Source organism: Filicampus tigris, chromosome 6, assembly GCF_054856515.1.
Source record: "Filicampus tigris isolate MCC_2025a chromosome 6, RoL_Ftig_1.0, whole genome shotgun sequence".
Lineage (NCBI taxonomy): Eukaryota > Metazoa > Chordata > Actinopteri > Syngnathiformes > Syngnathidae > Filicampus > Filicampus tigris.
Genome location: NC_141222.1, coordinates 7,108,805 through 7,127,470, shown reverse-complemented (window position 1 = coordinate 7,127,470; position 18,666 = coordinate 7,108,805). Strand labels below are relative to the sequence as shown.

Sequence of the window (18,666 nt, the reverse complement as noted above, 5' to 3'; positions counted from 1 at the left end):
CATGCTAATCGCGGGATTCAGCCCATTAGCTAGTCCCACTCCACCTCAGTCTACTGGCTCCCGCACTTTAGTTATAGGTGACTCCATTACCCGTAACAGTAAACTTAAAAATCCAGCCACAGTAATGTGTAATCATGGGGCCAGAGAACACGACATTGAAGCTAACCTTAGGGAGCTGACAAGACAAACAACACTAGCTACTTTCACATAGTGATACGCGTTGGCTCCAATGATACTGGGATGAGGCAATCAGCGATCACAAAGAAGAACATAGCCAGGACTTGTGATCTTGCCAGAAATATGAGTCGGCATCGAGTAATTGTCTCTGGACCCTTGCCTGCGAGAGGCAATGATGAGAGGTTTAGCAGATTACTCTCGCTTAACCGGTGGCTGGCTAGCTTTTGTAGTGAGCAGGGAATGCAGTTTGTAGATAGTTGGCCGACCCGACCAGTTTAAGGTGGACGGCGTTCACCCTAACTGGGAAGGCGCCATCATTCTTTTCATGTGTCTTCTTCCACACCGCTTATCCTGTAAACAGGGTGGCGGGGAGGTGCTGGAGCCTATCCCAGCTGACTATGGGTGAAAGGCGGGCTACACCATGAACTGGTCGCCGATATTATCATTCTTTATCAAATATTCTGAATGGTTATATTTATCTGTAAATCTGTAAGGATTGAGAAATAAAGTTGAAATCAATGTCATTACAAACATAATGATTCCCCAGATAATACAAACTGTATGTAACATCATGTTGAACAAGGAAATAAGCTCTCATCTCATGAAACCAAATCATGTCAGGTGCAAAGGTTTGATGTTAGAAAATATGTTTGTTTTAAAGATCCCAAATGAGCATGCCATGACAATGTAGGCTATTTGACAATTATGAAGGAGCCTATTAGTTTTCTGTAGTTTTTGGAGTACATTTAAAAACAATTCTGAACGTTTGCCTAGTCAGCAAAGGCAGAAATCGGCGACTGCCTTGTTATGATGCTGTCACAATGTGCCATTTTAATGTAAACCAATGGACAACTAATGTTTTTAAAATTTGTGTTTTCAGAAGGGTTGCTGCATTAAACAGTTGTACCAAAAAAAAGATTGTTTTTACTTTTTTTCATTATTAAAGTCAATACTAAAGATTTAACAAGATTAAATTTGTGATCACAGGTCAGACTAACAGTAAGAAAGAAGAGTAACAGAGTAACAATACTGAGTAAAAACAGGAACTGGTAGTATCTTGATAAATCTTTTCATTTGTGACCTTACTTTAAAAAAACATAAAGTAAAAAAAATCCTTGTGTTTTTTTCTGTCTATTTCACACAGCAACACTTTTGAAAATGCACACTGTTTTTTAAATAAGTGAACAAAAAACGTTTGTCTCCAATTAGTTTCCATTGAAATTTGAACGGTGTTGTGAGACACTTTACCTGACCTGTTTGGGTGATCAAGTCTACAAAGTCAAGAAATTAACTGAGTGATTTTGAAATATTATTTCAAGTTGATGAAATGTTAAGAGACCTCTAAACTTGACTTTACTGAATACCCTTTAATAATTAATGAGATTTGTTCAGAAGTGGATATAGTTTTATGCACTGTGCATTAAAAGTAAACATCATCTTCTCCCACCTGTAAGCAGAGAGATGTCTTCAAACTGTTTATGTTTTACCAGATAAATATCAATGCGTAACACTTTATTTCGACAAACCTAGTGCCTGTGGGCACCACATTGGTGACCCCTGCTGTACACTATTTTCAGTACTCCACCACTTCTATTCCCGATTTGCCAGTTGGAGTCAAGGCAGAGGAGCCCAGAGAGGGAGAAGGGAGAAGGGGGGTGTGCCGGCCATCAGGAATTTTCCCAAACGGCCGGTATATTTTGGGGCCGGTCGAACCTCTTGACGGCCGCCACCCCTCCCCCGCCGGTCATTAACTTCCGGAATATGACAGCTGCCGTATGGAGCCCCCGTTGTCTATTACGTTTATGCGCGTGTTCACTGGCCACTTCTGTCCATAAAGTATAGTGATGACCCTGGTGCAGGTACTGTAAGTAACCCAGGTTTTATTGTGGCACAATCTCTCTGTCACACTGCTACATCCACTGTGGCAGCATCTTTTTGGCATCCGTCACATTGTCAACAACAAAGACACTCGTGCCAGTCTTCTTGCTCGCCTCCTCGCCATGTTCTCTTTGTTTTGGAAAGCACCCCCCGCCCGCCTTATGTCTTTCAATTGTCATCCTCCTTGCGTCATCACTTCCGCATGCTGCAAACAGACATCGAGGCTGCAGCACAATGCTTGCTAGAGTGACGTTGCTTTTAATTATGTGTATTAAAAGTTGTGCATACGTATATGGGCTCTGCGGCAGGACAAGGCAGATTCAAGAGAGACAATTCCATAAAGTGGAAGTTTCAATAATATGTTCTATGCAAGCCCACTAGTTGGAACGGGACATTCTGATAAATATTGCGTTTGTCGAATAAGTGTTAATCCACTCGTTGTTAGCCATCTCCGGGGGCGGCCACTTTGTCTACCACCAATCACGTCTCAGATTCAGAGAACAGGTCAGCCGTGATTAGTCGTCATGTCAGAAGACAAAATGGCCGCTGCCACAGATGGCTAAAAATGAGTGCATTTTGCTGCCTAATTTATATTCCACAAATGCAAAATTAATCTGAATGCCGTGCTTCAACTAGGGGGCCTGCTGGGAACATATTCTTGAAAAAAATATGTTTGGGTTGACTTCCGCTTTAAACACTAACTTGGACTTTTCTACTAATTGGTAAAATGAACTTCTGAAATTCTGTTCTGGCCGGAGTAGGTGCACATTCTTTGTCACTGTATAAAGTAAAAGGGTAATCAGGTAAAATAGTGTAAATAGTACAAAAATGTAAATTGTATTTTTTTTTTTAAACTGAACGGTCCTACTGTATGAGGCTCCTCAGTAGCGCTGATGAAAAATGGTGGCCCTCTCGATTGTTTAAGTAGCCCATCCCTGTCCTAGATATAAAATGATAATTAAATATATAGATATATTTACTAAAACGTTGAACTGTGAACACTGCCACAAGGATGTCACAACTGTGTAATGACAATAAGACGGGCTAGTCCATGTATGGCTAGCACCCAGGCGTCCTTCACCGTATTTTTACGGCTGCTGAAGAGGGAATCTGAAACCACTCCAGCCTTAATTTTATAGTGAAAGTGTCACCATCTGAAACTACAGCAAAACTATCGAGGGAATAAACACAAAGCGTACCAATTGCAAATAGCAGTGAATTCAGTGCATTCCCATGAAATTGGTTGGGCAAGCATGCTTTCAACCAATTTCAAAACTGCCTGCTAACAGTTTAACTTGCCCTGTCCTTGTCCTTACAAGCCCATGTCCACAAGCATGTGTAAAACACAGTCAAAATTCATGAGGTTTGCCACAGCATATCTTAATATTGTCTAATATAAACATGCTGAGTGACTGTTTTGGAGCTTAATGGACGGTAATTTACCAAAAGACTCGTCACTTCTTTCAATCGGTTTTTCTTTTTTTTTCGCCACTGTCCTCTCGAGCACCTTTACATTGAGTTGGTGGCCTGTTGCTTTAATATATAAAATATATCGCCTTTTGTTTCATAAAGATTGGTCAGGAGTAAACCTTTCTGAAGGTGGCTTAAAGGTAGCTTTGAGACACCTTTTCTTGGCAGTTTTCAAATTCGAACGACATATCGAACACTCTAAATTGTCACTAGCTGTGATTGTGAGTGTGAATGTTTGTTTGTCTGTGTGTGCCCTGTGATTGGCTGGCAACCAATTCAGGGTGTACCCCGCATACTGCCCGAAGTCAGCTGGGATAGGCTCCAGCACCCCCGCGATCGTCGTGAGGATGAGCGGTTTGGATAATGGACGGATGGATATACTCACATTAGTTCTGGGTTATCTCGCTCAAATAGGATCGAAAAAGAAAGTTCCTAAGCAAAAATGAGAATCCAAAAAGGCCCCCCAGTCCCCAAAGAAAAGTTTGCACATGGATGCCTCCCTCTACACCCCCGTATTCCAATACCACATATGGTTAAAGCAATGCATCACATTAATAAATGAGCATGCTGTGTGAGGGGTTCAACCATGGTGACAAAGGAAACAAAGAGGAAGAAACGCAATTTTTAGAGACCTAAATCAAGGTACTTAGTAAGATGGAGGTGAGGAAGGGAATACTGTTTTGTGGCCTTGTGCAGCGTCACAAAAAAAAAAAAATGCAGTAATTGGTAGGAGGTCACTGGACACATGCAGTGTGCTCAACAGTAGAAGGAAAAATAGTCAGACTTGAAAGTAGATGCTAAAAACAAGAACTGCAGCCTATCAACAGAGTGTTGCTGCTACGTGTGGGGGGCAGTGCCACACCCGAGCTCACACAGTGGGCCACCCAAATATCGGGCATCACAAGATTTTTTGCAGCTGTACAGCAAGGGAGGGAGACTTCGACATGGTTGAGAGTCATACAGACGAACCGGGTAAAATGTCCAATCTTAATACAAACAAAATACAAAAGCAATGATCAAATTAAGGTGCGATCCGTGTCCTTCGTTTCTTCCTAGTCGGGAGCAGTAGGCGGCAAGGCGGTACCGGGTGATTAGCGCTCAGAGGAAAGGGCTGCAGCAGCCCAGCTTTCATTTGATAAAGCGTCTCGCTGCAGTCATCATACGTAGTCATGAAAGCGTTGTTTCATGTTTATGTACTGTATGTACTGTATGTGTGGGCGGTACCATGGAGCATGAGCAAGAGCAGCGGGTCCAAAAGGGACGACTTGTTTCCTCACGTTGGCGGAGGTTGGGGATCCATGTCACATGACTTGACTAGAGTCAGACCAATTTTAGGACTTGCGTGGCTAAAACTTATGTAACTGACTCAAATTCACTTTGAATTTGACAACAATTTGACAAGTTTAGCGTGTTTAGAGATGAAAAAAAAGTAAGCGTTTTCAACGCAGTGTTCCATTTATTTTGTTGTTGAAAGAAAAGTCTTTTTTGTGCGGTGTGCTCAAACCTAGTAAGCAACCAATATGCGGTTATGCAGAGTGCAGAGGCCACCTCACGAATCAAGTATTATATTATATTATTATTGCCGCCGAATCGTCGCACATGGCTTCCAGTATGCGGTTGACGAGTCCTTTGTGTATATCGCGGTGTATATCGTGGCGTCGGGTCGCTCGTACCGTTTGTAAACTTTTCTACCGTTCCCACTGCGGCTATTGTGGTCCTTGAGTTTGTTGTACTCTTGATTTAGCTTCTTCAGCTTTGCACGGACTCATTTTGTAATGCGGTTAAAATTCAGCTCGGCAGCTTCGTCTGATGAACTTTATCATTCCTCGTGGCCGATTCAAAGTTCCGTTGGATGTCCTTGTCCCCGTAAATGTTTAGGAGGGACTGTACCTCATCCTCCGTCCATCGATCCAATTTTTTCCCTCCTTCAATTCTTGCAGTATATTATGAGTGAAGACAGTGAAACTGAAACCCACTACACACACACACACACACACACACTAACACTGAGGTGCTTAATGGCGATTACAATTGTCCGTGACCAAAACAACACAGCCCCAAGTTCATCCGACCAATCAGCGTTTATCAGTACAGCGCGCCCACTCAAAGGTTCTGGGTAGGTAGACCAAGTACCTTTTTGTGCTGACTCCCATTTAACATGAGTGTGAATGTGATTGGTTGATTCTAAACACAGCCACATCCCCAGTTATAGGATTTGTGTCCACCTCAGTATCTCAGTAGTTCATTTGTCATTCTCTGCTTGAAAATACCTCTCCTTTTTTCAGCTGAGTTGTACAGGTTGGAGGTCACATTAATTGTGGAAAAAGTTATTAAATTACAGTGGTCAACAGAAAATCTTAATCAAAGATGGCTTCATTTGAAAAATGTCATTACTTTTTTTATAGCACAGGCAGCTTGTAAATGATTCTAAAGTTTGACAGCACACCTTGATCAAGGCCAGGTTTCTTGAACAGGGGTTTCACTACAGCATATTTAAAATGTTGGGGGACTACACCAGAAGACAGGATGCTGTTTATAATGGCCAAAACCGATTCGCCAATACTCGAGAGAACCTCCTTAAAGCAGGGAGGAGGAACAGAAATACAGTCCACTGTGTGCCTTTTTCTAGGTATGGATTTAATATTTGTGCCATAGGCGCCTGCGTCTATAGCTGGTACTTCCTCCTTTTGCTCTCTCCCTCCCTCCTCCGCCGTCTATACCCCCAACCTCCCACCCCCCCAATCACCACTTCCTCTGCTTGCAGCCCTCTGTCCCCCATTTATTTTTAACGCGCAGCCATGCCTCATGCCTGACGCACATGAATACGTAATGTGAAAACACAGAAAGTAAAGAAACTAAACATCTAAAAGGCAGGCAGACAGCGAATTTAATAAAAACACAAACATGTTTTATGAAATGTCACCTGTCAGACAGCAACGAAATACCTGCCATGCATCTTTTGTTTTTCTCTCTTGCTTTGGTATGAGCTATTTTTTCTTCTAACCAATCTATCATACTGAATGCTCACACCCACTCGCAAATGTGACCAGAGAGACGAGGCGGTCCACACATCAATCTTACATCACTCATCAGTCAGTCTCTGACTTTTCATAGAGACGTAAATGAACATAGACACTGTTTGACGCACGCTAACTCTCGGGCTTGAGGGTGTACTGGAAAAAAAAAATGGAAAATCTTAGTTAATATGGACTGGAGAGTCGGACAGAATCAAACAATGAAAAGAAGGGGAACTTTTTTTGATCATACTGTATGTTCCACACCATTTCTTCAAGATGCATATCGCTGGCGTCGGGCCAAAACCTCATAAGTCACATTTTGGTGAATTTCATCCATCCATCCATTATCTATAGCGTTTATCCTCAAGGGTCGCGGGCGTGCTGGAGCCTATCCCAGCTGTCTTCGGGCAGTAGGCGGGGGACACCCTGAATTGGGTGCCAGCCAATCACAGGGCACACACAGACAAACATCCGCACTCACAATCACACCTAGGGGCAATTTAGAGTGTCCAATCAACTTACCTTGCATGTTTTTGGAATGTGGGAGGAAACCGGAGTTGATTTCATATTTTTTCAAAAATCTATACTATAGGTCAGTCTACACGTGTGGGTGTTATTCTTACACATTATTGACTAATCTAAAGTGTTGAAAAAGGCTTGCTCTATTTCATGATGCAATGCCGATGGTTGAACAAACTTGTCAGTTTTTGGGTTCCCTGAAAAGTGACCATTTGGGAGGTACAAGGTTTTGGCCCGACGCCAGTGATTTACACTTCACAGGATGATCTATCTATCCTTAGAACATACAATAAAATAGTATTGTTTAGTCTTTCATCCCTCTAACCTTTTTTGATAGCGTTTGTCCTGTACTGTTGCAGGTGGACGAGAAGCAGGCTACAACCTATACCAGAGATATAATAATTTTGTTTTTTTCACGATAGTTAGTATCGATGTGCGAGTACACCACTATCTGTAGCGTTTTACATTTCTGCAGTGGGCGGGGCATAAACTGAAAGTGGACGTGGTTTAACCAGAAATATGTGAGGGTCTTAAATCATTAAATTAACTTATTTTAAGTCTGAAATTGACATGGTTTGATCAGAAGTTGCTATATTTATTTTTCATTTGAAAACGATTTCCAGAACAGCCTCAAAATTGAGATTCAAAGTAGGTTTTGGTTAAAGTAATTTGTAAGTAGTATGTTTAAGTAAAACCACCACTTTCGTAATATGCTTTTTATGATATGCATCATGTAAACATACACCGATGGCAAACAAAGTTTTTCAACTGACTTTATTTACAATTTTTTTTTTCCCCCCCATTTCATTTCCCCCATTTTTTCATAGATGATTAATAAATGAATGTTTATCAGTGTTTACAGGATTTCCATGTTCTCCACAAATGCATTTCAATGTGCGTCCATTATGTGAAGATTTTCGCAGGCTCCCAATTCCCTGCGAATAGCGGTGTTTGACTAGACTTGGTTTACCAAATCATTCTCAGGAGTAAGTACACACGACTGCAGTTCTGATTGTCCTTCAATTACAGTCACAAAGGAAGAACTCACTATTTCCTTCAATTCTCACAGACCTTGAGATAATGAAGATAAGTTTTTTTTTCCATCTTTATCCATGCTCAAACAGCACCCAAGTGACCCCATCCCACGGTGAAAATAAATTAAGAGTGAGGAAGGAGATGTTAAGAACTCTTTTCATCTTTGAGAAGGCTTTACTAGCACTGGGAATGACCACCTGCCGAACACGCAGCCAGAGCAGGCAGAGACATCACCAGATGGATGGAACACTGTTGCAAGGGAATTGGAAATGACACAGTGGACATTGGCTGTGCGTGCGTGTGCATGCGTGTGTGTGTTGTGTACATGTGTGAGTGTGCGCACAGACTCAGGCCTTGATTTGGCTCTCCTTCTCTCCACTCATTCCGCAGCATTATACGTCAAGGGGCCTTTAGCTAACCCAAATTTCTCAACACTTGAGACGTACCCAATTCTCAGTGACATCAGAAGGAAGGCTCGAAATAAGAGTAGCCATGTGTGTGATGGCTTTGGCTGTAGTCCACTCATGTTTCATCCATAGGAAAGTGAGTGTGTGTTTTTGTGTGTGTATGTGTGCTTGGTACTGACGTCAATACTCCTCCATTCCTGATTTAACAGCATAGGGGAGGTCTCGCAGCACCTTGTAGGAGTCATTGAGCTCTATTTATAGACTCAAGTGAAATAGGTGTGAATCTGATAGGTGAAGTTCCACATTATCAATGCCGAGATGAGAAAATGAAGGTTGTTTTCGCAGAAAACAACCCCTAAAATCGGTAGTTTTGTACAAAACACCCCCAAAAGTGGGCTGTTTTGTACAAAGCAATGCAAGAACGTGGGCTAAATTGACCCAAATAGTGGATCGGTCCATTTTTGACCCCAAATTGCGTTGTTTTTTAACCCAACTGTTTTTAGAGTGATAGCTGCCAACAAGGCCCTCTCTGCTGTCCTAAACACTATCAAGCGCACTTGCATACATTTATAACTTACATGAATTTGAATTAATTTATTTCCAACAGTCTATTATCTTCATTTCATAGTGTGTGTCTTGGCTGACCAGCTTCGAGTAGCATATGGAGTTTAAGTTTGGCTTTTTTGTCCAGATTTAAAACAAAAAAACTTCATATGATTTCATACGAAATGGAACCGGTTAGTTTTATAGTTTTAAAATTACACTACCAGAATCCTATAAAATATACCAAATATATTGCATGTATAAAAAATAGTGCAAAAATATTGTTGAGCAGAGAGGCGTTGCTCTCATAGGATTGTGATGGCCTGGTTGCCCTGCCATAGACTGTGTGCATCTGTGCTGTTTTTGAAGTGGGAGGTCATCATTTGGTGTAGTCTTGTTTTGCTTTCCGAATGCCACGGAAAAGGTTGGCTCTCACTGTTCTCAGACCGTATTCATCCCCAGCTGTGAAGACAATGTCTCTGGCCTTCAACAGCCAGTGTTGAGGTGAGGTTTCAAATAATGTGTCTTTTGTGTGCTGAATTCTAATACATGTTGTTTTTGCTCTTAGTTATTTTAAGTGAGTTTTTTTTTAATGTTATATGCTGTAATTGCGATATTTGATTATTGGTTATTGAGTTGTTTTGCTAATTGATGTATATTCTATGTCTTATATTATACTGCATTGGGGCGGCACGGTGGTCGACTGGTTAGTACGTCCGCCTCACAGTTGAGAGATCGTGGGTTCGATCCCGGCCTCCCTGTGTGGCGTTTGCATGTTCTCCCCGTGCCTGCGTGGGTTTTCTCCGGGTACTCCGGTTTCCTCCCACATTCCAAATACATGCATGATAAGTTGATTGGACTCTCTAAATTGCCCTCAGGTGTGATTGTGAGTGCGGATGTTTGTCTCTGTGTGCCCTGCGATTGGCTGGCAACGGATTCAGAGTGTCCCCTGCCTGCTGCCCCAAGTCAGCTGGGATAGGTTCCAGCACGCCCGCGTCCCTTGTGAGGAGAAGCGGTATCGATAATGGATGGATGGATGTACTGCATTGATGTGGAAGAGCCCAACTGCGGACTGGAGTTGAGAATTATCATTAGCTATAACCTGGACATGCATCACATCAGCTGCAAGCTTGTATCGATGTTTCACTGCATTGTCCCTGTTAAATAGAGATTTATTATTATTATTATTATTATTGTATACGTCCCCTGCCCCCGTCCAACATGGCTTCTGGTTAGCCCGGGTGGTGATGTGTTTTTTGTGTGTGCGTCACATCATTGATGCGCTAAGGTTAGGGTTTTCATTGGAATTGGGGTTTGCAGTTTAACGCAATAGCACCAACCTGAGTTGTCATTATTTCTGCCATCAGAACACCCAACCGAGATGCACAAATGAAACCTCAACACGTGCCTGCTGCCCCTCACAGCACCGACGCAGCACCATGCTGACGTTCATTCCACTTCTTACACTCCTAACACTTCATGTGATAGATATCTGTAACACTTTGAGAATGACGTCATCAAAGTGAGAACAGGACCAAGTGCAAGCAAGGTGTTTTAACTCAATGCTAAAACTACTGCAGTATAATATAAGGCTCATCATGTGTTGGTTACACATCCACTGGCCTCTTCAAAAGTACATGCGCACCGTCTCATGAGATTCAATCCATGGGCTGTACCACAATGTCTGCCTGATAACAAACATGACTTGGGTTAATAAGCATTATATGATGTGTTCGTGGAGACCGACATACATATGAGTATAAACGCACACAGAGACCAGATTCAAACCCTCAGAACGGTGAGGAGGGTGCGCTAAATACTTGCCACCATTTAAATTCATAGAATGCAAGTGTTATGTTTGTTTCACGCTCAAAGGTTTACTAGCAATAAATGCTAGGAGTGTTTGTGTGAGTGAGGAGTACGCCCTGGAGGTTCTCCTGTTGATACGCATGCAAAGGCACTAGTGTCCCAAAAAAGGAAATACCTGAGGGGTGTGAGATTGAGATCTTGTTTTGTTTTCTCCACAGCCCCAAGCACGCACAGCAGCCACTCATGACATGTGGTCGTTGACGGCTGCCCCCTCCAATGAGTAACAAGGATTAGCATGTTGGGTAATATGGACGTCAGGACAGAAGGTACACTGCTGCGGCGTGAAACCAAATGCTTCACACTTTTCGAAGCAACATATTCCTTGATGTTTTTTTTTTCTTGCACACGTATTTGCACTGTACCTTACAAGACATCACGGTCATCCAACATCTTGAACTTGGCTTTCTTCCCATCGGTTTGAAACTTGGATATTTCTCCAGACATGATATCTAGAGAGAAGACAGATGAATACATGTTAATGATATCCTTTTCAAATGTAGCATTTACGTCAACACAGGGGCGGAGCCATGGGTGGGCCTGTGCACATGGGGCCCACCCAGTTAGGTTCATGAAAAAATACATATACTTTTAAATTTGAGTAAATTATTAATAAATTATTATTTTAAGTTGTGCTCCGTTGTGTTTTTTATTTTATTGAATATTAAGAATGGCATTATTGTGGTTGTATAAGGAAGATCTGACCGTCATATCATTCAGTTCGTCATTTTAATGAATATATGATGTGTCAGTGAAAGAAATATTCAGACCCCCCCCCCCCCTGATTACTCCAGGCCCACCCATTAGCCACATTCTGGCTCCGCCCCTGCGTCAGCATGTTGCTAGATGGGAACTCCGTCATTACCTTGAAAAAGATGACAACCTCCTTATTTTGTGACAACTCTAACTTGTCTGAGTTTGCAAACCGCACAGGATGTTACGCACTCTGACTGGCATTGCATACAACCTTTTTGTGGAGGCCATTATTCCCACCTCCTGCTTCCTATCACTCTGCATTATAACTCTGATAGTTATGACAAAAGCAAAACCTCACCATATAAATCCTCACCAGACTTATTTGCACAGTATGCACAAATGACATGTGACTTACACCACTTGAAACCCTTGCACCTGAAAATGGATAAGGAAGTTTCATGTATTCCACTGTGTTTCTAAATAAAGGCATACTTTGAAAATGGATTTACCTTTCAAAATAATGCACCCATTCTAAATGATTATTTTGAATCCAAGAGATTGAAACAGAAAGCAGTACGCATTTTATTGACAGCCTGTTGACTTGTTGCACAGAAATCTGCACATTTAACCACCTTACAGGTCACTTTTGCCCTCCCTCCCAACTTTCTCTTTGCTGCATGTTTGTCCACCGGCTCTCTCGCAGCAGTAAAGAAGTTAACCGAGGGTCGAAACTGATGGTCTGTGTGGAAGTGAGGCAGGCCCAATGTTCCGTCTAAAAGGCGCGCGTGCGCAATTGCGCACGCCTCTTACCCTCTCAGCGCACCCGGTGACGCTATCTCGCACCGCACACACACACACACACACACACACACAAACACACGCACACTTCTACAATGATTCATTCAGCACATACATACATTCATCCAGCATACCACACTATTCCCTTAAAGTTTCAGTAGCGCGCCTGAGGGTGTTCACTCAGCTGTTGTACTCTTGTTTGAAGCATACATGTACACACACACTCTCACTACTGACAAGACGCTGCAGGCGACACGCCCACCGCTTCGTTCAGGAAGTCCAAATGTGGGCATACTGTAGTTTACGAGCCACTCAAATGAGACTCTCTCTCATTTCAGAGGGCAGGTGATGAGAAATTTGATTTCTTTATTAAATGGCATACTTTCCATTATTTATGAGGGGACATTGTGGGACCATATTGATCCAGATTGCATTGAGACTTAATTATGCTTCAAATGACTCTCTAAATTGCCCCTAGGTGTGATTGTGACTGCGGATGTTTGTCCCTGTGTGCCCTGCGATTGGCTGGCAACCAATTCACGGTGTCCCCCACCTACTACTCGAAGGCTGCTGGGATAGGCTCCAGCGCGCCCCGTGACCCTTGTGAGGATAAGCGGTATCGATAATGGATGGATGGCATTGGGCTGGCCCCTTTGTCTTTGTAGTTGCCCATGGAACTGGAGGTTAACAAAGGTTACTGAGCTTAGAGCCTCCACAGTGTAGAAATACTCCCTCCATCAAAGAGGGATAGAGAAGTGTTAGTGGGTCAGCAGGATGGAAAGAAGAGCTTCAAATAGGACTCGAAAGTTTCAAAACCATTTTAGATTTATACGTGAATATTCAACCTTCTAGTCAATCTTAGCGCTGCAGCAATAATTATGAGGGTTAATTTACCCTTCTCAGTGTTGATTGACACTAGCAGAAGTTTTCATTTCATAATGTTTTTTTTGTTTTGTTTTGTTTGGGGGTGGGGGTTATTTTGTAGTTTACAGTGATCTACAACTGCACGCCATCATGCAATTTTTTTCTCATGCTCTGTTTAGCTCATTTTAACTACACCAGAGGAGACAAATACAATGTAGCGATATCACCAGGGTCCAATTTAACAAGCCCAAAGAAATTTCAGCATCTTCATCATCAAGATGACCCTGATGTGTTGGTAGAGAGAAATTTCAGTTTCTATCTGGAAGGGGTGTCCCCCACACATTGTCACCTGACACTCTAAAAGGGGCGGAGCAGGGTACTGGAAATATCCTAAACAGTCTGTTAAAGCTTTGACTCTCCTGTGTATGCAATTTCGAGAATCACTTATGTTATACATACATTATATATATATATATATATATATACATATATATATATATATATATTACAAATGTGTTTTCTTGTTGTGTTTCATGTCTAATCATGTTCTTCAACGTGCGTTATCTACATTAATGAATTGGGAGACCAGTTACAGCTTTGAATTACAATGTGTCATGATCTTCTGAATCCTTTGTGGTTGATTGATTGAACATTTGTTAGGTTTAGCTTTATTATATGCCAAGTATAATCTTAAAGTACATCACCAAATATGTACGACTTTCATACCTGTCAACTTGTACGTTTTCCCCGTATTTTATGCGTTTTGTGATCATTTCAAATTGTGTATAACAATTTTTGTAGGGAAAAAAAAAAAATGAAAAACTCGTTTTTTGTTAGATCGATCTCGTCTTGCACATTTCCGCTCTAATCCGGAGCGTCCATTAGTGATTCCAACAGCAAACTTCGGCCGACTTTCACGAGCAAAGCCCCCTTGACCATGTTGTGATCCGTCAGTGTATTGAATGAGATTACGTGTGCAGTGCGCTATCCCGTGTAGATTATTTTCAAATCTCCTCCCGCCGATGCAATTTTAAATAATTACTTTCAGCCTCACATTTTAAAAGCTTATCATCTCATTATTTCACACCTTTCAGTGATGCAGTTCTGCAGTCGCCAAGACAAACATTAACAGGGAAAGCAATAAGCGATGAGAAGCAATAATGTGACTTGTCAACCTCTGGAGGTTCCCATTGTTTGCAGGAACCATCTTCTCATTTTCACAGTGGAAGGCAGTGGTTAAATGAAGTCAGTCTGTCTTTTTCTGCTGTGGGTGAATGGTTGTCTGGGAGGGCAGTGCATGCAGTAGAGAGGCCAGGAGCCACTCATTCAAGAGCACACTAGGAAGGCAATAAATCCAGTTTCCATCAGAATGAAGCTGCAAAGGTCAAGTCGTGAGTTATGATATGTTCTGGGGATATACCGTACAGTATGCAAGAAAACAGAATTCACCCTCCACAATCATTTCATTTTTTGACCGTCAATCTTCATACTATAATCGTTTCATCGTGCCCCAAAAGACTATTGAGTGAGTTTGGGTGTCATGATAGAATGTAGTGGTTGGCACATCTGCTTCACACTTTTAAAATTTGGGGTTTGAATTTCAGCTTCGGCCTTCTTGTTTGAAGTTTGCATTAGTTGTCGATGTGTGGGCATCTTGTTGCTGCCGTGTCCCTTCATTGTTTTGGCTTCATTGCATTTGAGCGGGCCGTCAACGGAATTGTGGTCAGCCAAAATTTGCTCTGAGGCGGCCACGGCAGCACAACACCGCGGCTTCTTCTCGTTTCAGTCGGAGTCTGATTTTTTTTTTTTTTTTTTTTTTTATGCTCCAAACTCCGAGGTTGCCAGCTGATACAAAGTTTTAGCTTTGCATAAGACGCAGGCGCAATGTGGTCACTCTGCCATTTTTTCTGAGTTGAGGTGGGCTGGGCGTGGAGCAATCACGAAGTGGGGAGGTTCTTAAATAATGAGTGTCATGACAAAGCCAAAATCTGATCCACTCATTTTGCAAGCCTTTTGCCTTTCATCACCTATTGCAAACGATCTGCAAACCGCATACATGTTAACCTCAAACCATCAGTCACAAACTCAATTTGATCTCTTATGCTCTTATAAAACAGTGGACTCAATTGGAATCTGATGGAATGTAAAATTTAAGCAAGGCATAACTTTATACATATGATTTCTATTTCCAAGAAGTGTGCTTGTATTCCTTTTACTTAACTTTAGTTTTCAGTTAATACACAGCAGTCACATCAAATTCATCAACGCACACATCTAAAACTCTTCTTTCTTCTTCATCCGAACATGGCCCACGGCTGGCAAAGGAAGGCACTGTCTTGACTCTGGCAAAGTCAAGTGACTTTCTGTTACTACACTGAAAAAAACGTACTTGATTTTCGGTTGCACATGATCAAAATGTGTTAAACTTATACATATCATTTGGTTAATTTTGAAGAAACTATGGGGAAATTATAAAGGTTTACCTGTCATGTACTGTGGCTGATTGCTATTTTTTTTTCAGTCCCTGAGTCTGGTGGATGGGCGGAGCCTCCAGTGCACACCTGTTTGACATAACAATCAGCTGGGTATATAGGTGCTGGAGAGGTGGAATCTAGTCACTGGAATATTGTTGCTGTTGGTCCGTTTCGTGTTGTTGTCTGTTCTTCGGGCCTCTAGCTTCCACTGTGTTTCGCCCATCCATTGGTTTTTCACGATTCTCAATAGTATAATCATCCAACCCTACTTGCATTGCCCTTCAGAAGGTAATCGATGGGGTGACGCGCCACCAAATGAATAAATACATTTTAAATGTTTTTCTTTTTTGGTCTGTCTCTGTGCGGCCCGGTGCCAAATGAGATGCAAGCTGATACCTATCAATGGATTGGAGGAAGAAGCAAAAAGCGTATCGGGGTCCTACCTCTAATTCTGAGCACAGGCTTGTCTTATGTGATAATAGAATAGGAAGCTAAATCACAGAGCTGGGTCTTCCACCTATGTGACGGACCGTCGTTTTGTAGGCAATAAACGTTAGACTGGAACCTTGAGAAAAATTTATGGATCACGCAAAGTCGGAAGCCCATTTTTTTTTCCCCTAACTGTGTCATTGTCTATCATTTTTCACGGTGAGGCTCCAATGGCCACAGCAAGGCTTCCGTTTCTCATTGGCCGCGGCTTCTGGGTCCTAAAAGAAGACTGATTTTGTTCGGCCGCCGTGAGTCTTTCGTTTCAAATAACGCTCGGGGGTGTCACCCCGGCTGCAGGCGCCCACCGGCTGCAAGCGGAAGGCGATGAACACACTGGGAAATTTTAGGAAAATGTCCTGCTCTGCTGAATCGTGTACAGCATAGTCTAGGTTTTTGAATTGTCTTAAAATTTCCACTTAAGCGGGATAAGTCTGTGATCTGATTTTTCTTTTGTTTGACTGAATCCAGAGGTTCATGATTTTGATTTCAATTGCTCATTATTTTGTTCTCAGCGCATTCCAAGATTTTCTACTATTTCATTCAGTAGGACCTGGCACGTGTTTTAAGTGTTCCATTGTTTTTTGTTTTTGTTTTGCAGTTTATTAGAATATACACGTTAAACAAAACCACCAACTATGACGTCAAGAGGTCGCTCAGGTGACGATAAGAGCGGATGAAACAAGGATGGCAATGTGTTGCATCCATTACTGTGTGCTTTCATCTCCTCTCATCGCCTCCTCTGAGGGCCAACAGTGGATGAACCACTGAGGCTTTTAAAGCAACTCTCTGAAAAAAGCAGCCATTGATCACTCCAGTCTCATCTTTCAAGTTATGTCCATCAGTGCAGCCTAATCCATTAAAAGGACTTGGAATGTGTCCAAGCATGTCACGTGTTTACGTCCCAGTGAATGGAATGAGAAACATTCTAAACAGTACGTCTTGTATATAAACAGTATATAATGGTGGGAATTTTGAGGGGAAACCACCTGAAAGTTGCTGAGCACATAATGATGCCATTACTATGCGCACCCACATGAAATGTAAATTTTGGAAGAGCAGTGGTTTTAAAAATACAATGGGCAAATTATGATGGCCGTGACGTGATGGCCTAGACAGAACGGAAGGGCCCCTTTTGCACCTCATGTTCACGTACGGAAAATAAGGCCCTGAATCAAGACTTGGTGTCAGTTTCAGGGGACCTTGCTTTACGATGGAGTTTCATAACTACGACTATGGCAAACAATTTTTGTAGGCTGTAAATTGGATTACATGTAGACACAATCACTATAAAACAAACCTTTTCAATGCAACTAAAGACATTGTTGTGAAAACTCACTTGGTATTACATAGTTCTAAATGAATGTAAACATTGAGAGGTATCCAGTGCACACACAGACACCACCTAAGACTCTTTTAATGTTTTTATTTTACCATTGATTTTTCCGGTTGGCGGTCCGCGAACGTATATGGCAGAAAAACGGTTGGGGACCACTGACGCACACAACACGACACACTTCACTTCATGGGTTCCAAACGTGGCGTGGCGCGCGCGTGACGTCGCTCTCCCAGCCGGAAATGCTGTTGTGAAGTCCCAGAACGCTTCACTTCAAGCTGTAAATACTACACTTGCCCTTTTTCCGATGTATTGCCCGCTAAAATTTACAGTTGTTTGCTGTGCCGTTATCTCGGGGTGAAACATTTGTACCGCGTTACCCCCCAAGCGTGACCAACCACCACATGCTGGTAACGCGCTTATGTGTCAGACTAATGGCGGCCAAACGTGTCGTCAGCCACTGCGTGCGATCTCGGATGGGAGCTGCACAGCTCCATCTGCTACAAGAAGATGGACTCCCCCAACAGTTGTCTGGGGGCCCGTTTCGACTGCGTCCTGGAGGGCGGCGACCTGGTCTCCATCACCTCGTCGGCCGAGGAAAGCTACGTGAAGGGGAAAATGGGCAACGACCCGTTCTGGATCGGACTCCCCAATCTGGTGGGATTAAGCGCGTGTGGCTTGTTGACACTGTGCCTCTACCCGATTGACAACCGAGATTGGTCTCTGCAGAACTGCGATGAGAAATGGTGCCAACTTGAAGTGGGAGGCGACCTGGTCCGACAACGTGCCGGTGAGCCACACCAACTGGGCTCCAGATCAAGCCCCCAGGTAAGAAGGTCACATTTGTGAGAGAGCCCGCACATGGCGACCAAGAAAAGGCTTTTGATGGTGTTTTGTCCTCCAATTTGTCCCGTTGGTCGGTTCGCGTCTCGCTTTACACAACTTCTCCCGACAGCTCCATATCAGAGTCCTGCGTGTACGTCAACCAAGGCGTGCAAGACAGCAACTATGTGAAGTTTGTCAGCTCTTCTTGTACTCAAAAGCTTTTGTCCTTCTTCCTCAAGAGCACACACGAAATGCGGGAAGTTGGCCTTGGATAG

At 42.7% G+C, this 18,666-nt stretch overlaps 1 protein-coding gene across 1 annotated transcript; it reads left to right on the top strand.

The window, feature by feature from the left end:
• The first annotated feature begins 16,868 nt into the window (after nt 1-16,868).
• On the top strand, nt 16,869-18,666 carry LOC147145596 (lactose-binding lectin l-2-like). The gene is made up of 4 exons (XM_086032763.1): nt 16,869-16,890; nt 18,024-18,223; nt 18,327-18,394; nt 18,522-18,666. Exons 1-4 carry the CDS (start codon nt 16,869-16,871, stop codon nt 18,664-18,666), a joined length of 435 nt encoding a protein of 144 aa, XP_085888889.1.